At 43.6% G+C, this 3,868-nt stretch overlaps 1 protein-coding gene across 1 annotated transcript in view; it reads left to right on the top strand.

Annotated features, from left to right (window-relative positions):
- The first annotated feature begins 2,888 nt into the window (after positions 1-2,888).
- The window catches only part of Snw1 (SNW domain containing 1), a 27,369-nt gene continuing 26,389 nt past the window's right edge, over positions 2,889-3,868 (top strand). Inside the window, exon 1 of the mRNA XM_032908218.1 lies at positions 2,889-2,958. Within this exon, the coding sequence (XP_032764109.1) occupies positions 2,945-2,958 (14 nt within the window). The 5' untranslated portion in view covers positions 2,889-2,944. The remainder of the gene's footprint in view (positions 2,959-3,868) is intronic.

Raw genomic sequence — 3,868 nt, 5'->3', positions numbered from 1 at the left:
GATAAGTCAGGCTGGTTCCTGCATTCCTTTTTCCTTATCTTTATTATCTTTATTGTCCTAGGCTCGCCCGGGCCTGTTTTAGCTCTGAGTCTGTGAATCTTAAGACTTACTTTTTACTTTTATAGTTGTGGACCTTAAGCTCCTTTTAAGGGGGGGTCTTTCAGACCACGACTCCAAATAGTGCAACTCCCTGAGCCAAGCATACTTAAACCCTGACATTTGCTCTCTCTTCTGCTTCTTGGCAGGCAGGGAATTCAGGCTATACCTTCCAGTGGATCTTTGAGGCCCCACCAACCAAGACCTGCAACGCCCTCCAGCGCAGACACACTGCACTCGTGGTGTTTGTTGTTCTGGGGGGTCCTCTGTTGAGCAAGTTGGCTTGTTCCAAGAACCAATGCTAGTGAGCTGTTAAAAGCTCACCAGAGCTATGCTGGGAGGTTTTGTTCTTATGACATCCACCTTTTCTCTACCTTCCTTCCTTCCTTTGTTTCTTTATTTCTTTCTTTTTTCTTTCTTTCTTTTCTTTCTGTATTGAACTGCATTGAACTCGTCTTCCCCCTTGAGTAGTGAGTACTGTAGAGAGTGAGTGACCTCCTCTTCAGCCTTGGTCAGCTCACTTCAACTTCTGAAAACCTTTCAGTATCCAGGGTTTAAAACTGAGATGGAGAGAAGTTAGGTCTTCTGCATTTTTGTTTGTTTGTTTGTTTCTTGGTTTGTTTACTCTTTATAAACTACTGGGGTGGGTGACTCAAACACAGACAAGCTGGGTAACTTATTAAATTCCAGAACCAGAGGAGATAGGGAAACTCATGAAAATCCAGCATACGTGAACCAAACCCACACCCCACATAACTAAAGGAAAGCATTGCCCCTGGTAAGTCATTGAAAACGCAATGTTATTGGGTCCAAGAGACCAATCTTGTGCACTCATTCCCAGCACTCTCAACGTGGCTCAGACACATCTGCTATCTAGGATTCAATCATCTGCTATCTAGGGTCCAATGCCGTCTTCTAGGCTCCTCGAGCAGCAGGTCTGCATGTGGTTACAGATAGACGTGGAGTCAAAACACCGATATAAACATACATATATTATAGGTGTATATATTTATTAATTTTTGTTACATGTAGGATAGCTGTGTGTTTGTATATGTGTGTGTGTTTGTGTGTATGTGTGTGTGTTTTTGTAAAACTTCCAAAACATGTTTATGAAGTCTGAGAATGTCTGTTGTCTTTTGTAATCTTTTGTTGTCTTTTGTTGTCTGTCACTGTCCTCTGGTAGTCAAGTCTGGCAGCAAGAGCCTTTACCCACTGTCACACCCATCAGTTTTACAGATCTACTTTTCTAATTGCGGCCTAGTAAAATTGTTGTTCTCTAGAGAACCACTGGACAGTGAGAGCTCATCATAGTTCCATGACCCCAAATGCTATGTCTCTGTGGATAAGGAGAGTTGACTGTAAGAACACAGATCCATCCTTTTTGTCCCATCCTCCAGCCCAGATTTTGTTCTCTGCCTTTCTGTTTTCCTATATTAATCATTTTATCCTTGTCCTCATAGCTTCACTTGTCTCTCCTTTGTATCCAAAGTCAGTAGTTTGTAAGAATTGCCATTTTGTTTCTTTCCTTGGTGTATGGATTTGATTCTCCTTGGAGCAGGGCGTGGTAATCTCGAGAGGCGTTGCCTTGTTGGAGGCGGGTTGTCACTGTAGAGGCGGGGCTTTGAGGAAATCCATATATACTCAAGTTCTGTCCATTGCTAGACAGTATAGTTTCTCCTTGATGTCTTCTATTTTGGGTGCAGATCTCTCACCTTTCCCCCCAGCACCATGTCTGCCTAGATGCTCCCATGATGATAATGAACTGTACTACTCAATGTGTAAGTCTTCGGCCACTTAATATTTTCCTTTATCTTTGTCATGGTGTCTCTTCACAGTAATGCATAACCTAATTAAGACAGTTGGTTTCTGGTCTTTTGATACAGGGTTTTTTGTGTAGCCTTGCTGTCCTAGAACTTCCCTCGTAGAGCAGTCTGGCCTGGAACTCACAGGATCTGCCTCTGGGATTAATAGAATGTGCCACAGCTGCCAGATTAAGAATTATCTTTATTGGTGGTTGGGGATTTAGCTCAGTGGGAGAGCCTTTGCCTAGCAAGCCCAAGGCCCTTGGTCCCCAGCTCTGAAAAAAAGAAAAGAAAAAAGAATTATCTGTATTTAGCCAAACACAGTGGCAAACACCTTTAATCCTAACACTTGTGTGGTAGAGGCAAGCCAGTATCTGATCTGGGCCCAGCCTAGTTTATCGAAACACTTCCAGGACAGCTAGGGCTTCCCAGAAAAACCGTATCTCAGAAAGAAAGAATTGTCTTTCTTACCTGTCTCAGTTGTACTTTGGCTCCAAGTCATCTGCTGAGTTTCATCTAAACTCCTTTATCTTAATTTCTAGGATCTTCTCTCTTTTCACCACCCCCACACTGCTTTATAAATAATTAATTCGTTAAGCAAAATTTAAATAAATGACTGTTAACAGAACTATTAACTATAAGCACGGAGGCCGGTTTATAGTTGCAATCAGCCAGACTTTGTATCCTATTCAATACTCTTAAGATGGAACATACTGATAGTGGAATTGGATAATAGTATTAGTTTCCCAAATTAAGACTGTATAGCATATCTTTTATTGTCACTACTGATGTGTTAAACTCAGAGACCCTCTTGCCTGTAAAGTTTACCGATGTTCGGTATTTCCAATGTTAAGGTAATTGTTGACGTCTTGGCTAACCCATTTTCAACAGACAGGCTGCCACAATTCCCACTAAAAGAACTACAAGACCCAGAGTGCCATTCGGTCAGAGCGCCTGCGCAGTGAGCATTTTTCCATTCCGTTCCTCGTTCCCGGGCAAGAATCGCCCCGCGACGTTGTGGCCTGCGCAGGAAGAAGCGGAAGAAGATGGCGCTCACCAGGTGGGTTGTTGATTTGGGTCCTCGATACGGAAGGGTCTGGAGTACACATCTTTTCCCTTTTTCTCTCCGGACTGTTCAGGCTATAACCTGATCTGGGGCACAGAAGTAGCCTAGCCAAGGCCGTAGCTAGAACCTCTCGCGGGCTTCCTTGTTGAGTAGGCCGCGCCGAAGCCGGGGTCTTTCCTTAGGGGCTTCCCGGGTTGAGTTCGCCCCCTCCCCGCACCTAGAACCGCGACGTGGCCTCGCTGCGGAGCTCACGTGTGCTTCGCGTAAGCGGCGCGGCAGATTAAGCGCCCTGTGGACTCCGGGCTGAGGTGTTTGCGATACGAAGCAACGGCTTATTTATTCCTGATGAGCAAAGCTCGCCAATTTATTGGAGGCTTTCCAGCCGCTTGTATGCCTTGGGCTTCTTATTTTCTCCAGTACACTTTTCTGAAACAAAGATTTTTGCCAAAGGCAGAGTTGGAAACGACCAAAAACCGACCAATTTTTTTTTTAATTGACAGCAGTAGGGGCTGCTGTTTACTGAAATGCGCGCTCCTCCGCGCTGTAACTTTGGACCTTAGAATTTTTGTACATAGAACCACCTCCGACTTTTGCTGTTCCTGGTTGCCCTGGTTACCGTGTGTAAAGTATTCCCAGCTAAGATGCTAAGTGGGAGATCTCCGAAACGTTATGTAACTCATAACTACTCCAAGTGGAAAAACTTTCCCTGTGAACTCAGCTAAAAAAGTCTGATTTTAAAGAAGGTTTAAAAAAAAAAAAAAGAGGGGCTGGGGATTTAGCTCAGTGGTAGAGCACTTGCCTAGCAAGCGCAAGGCCCTGGGTTCGGTCTCCAGCTCCAAAAAAAAAAAAAAAAAAAAAAAAAAAAAAAAAAAAAAAAAAAAAAAAAAAAAAAAAAAATTATCAA

This window comes from Rattus rattus, chromosome 7 (genome assembly GCF_011064425.1).
Source record: "Rattus rattus isolate New Zealand chromosome 7, Rrattus_CSIRO_v1, whole genome shotgun sequence".
Lineage (NCBI taxonomy): Eukaryota > Metazoa > Chordata > Mammalia > Rodentia > Muridae > Rattus > Rattus rattus.
The sequence above is the reverse complement of the archived record's forward strand: the minus strand, read 5'-3'. Positions and strand labels throughout refer to the sequence as shown.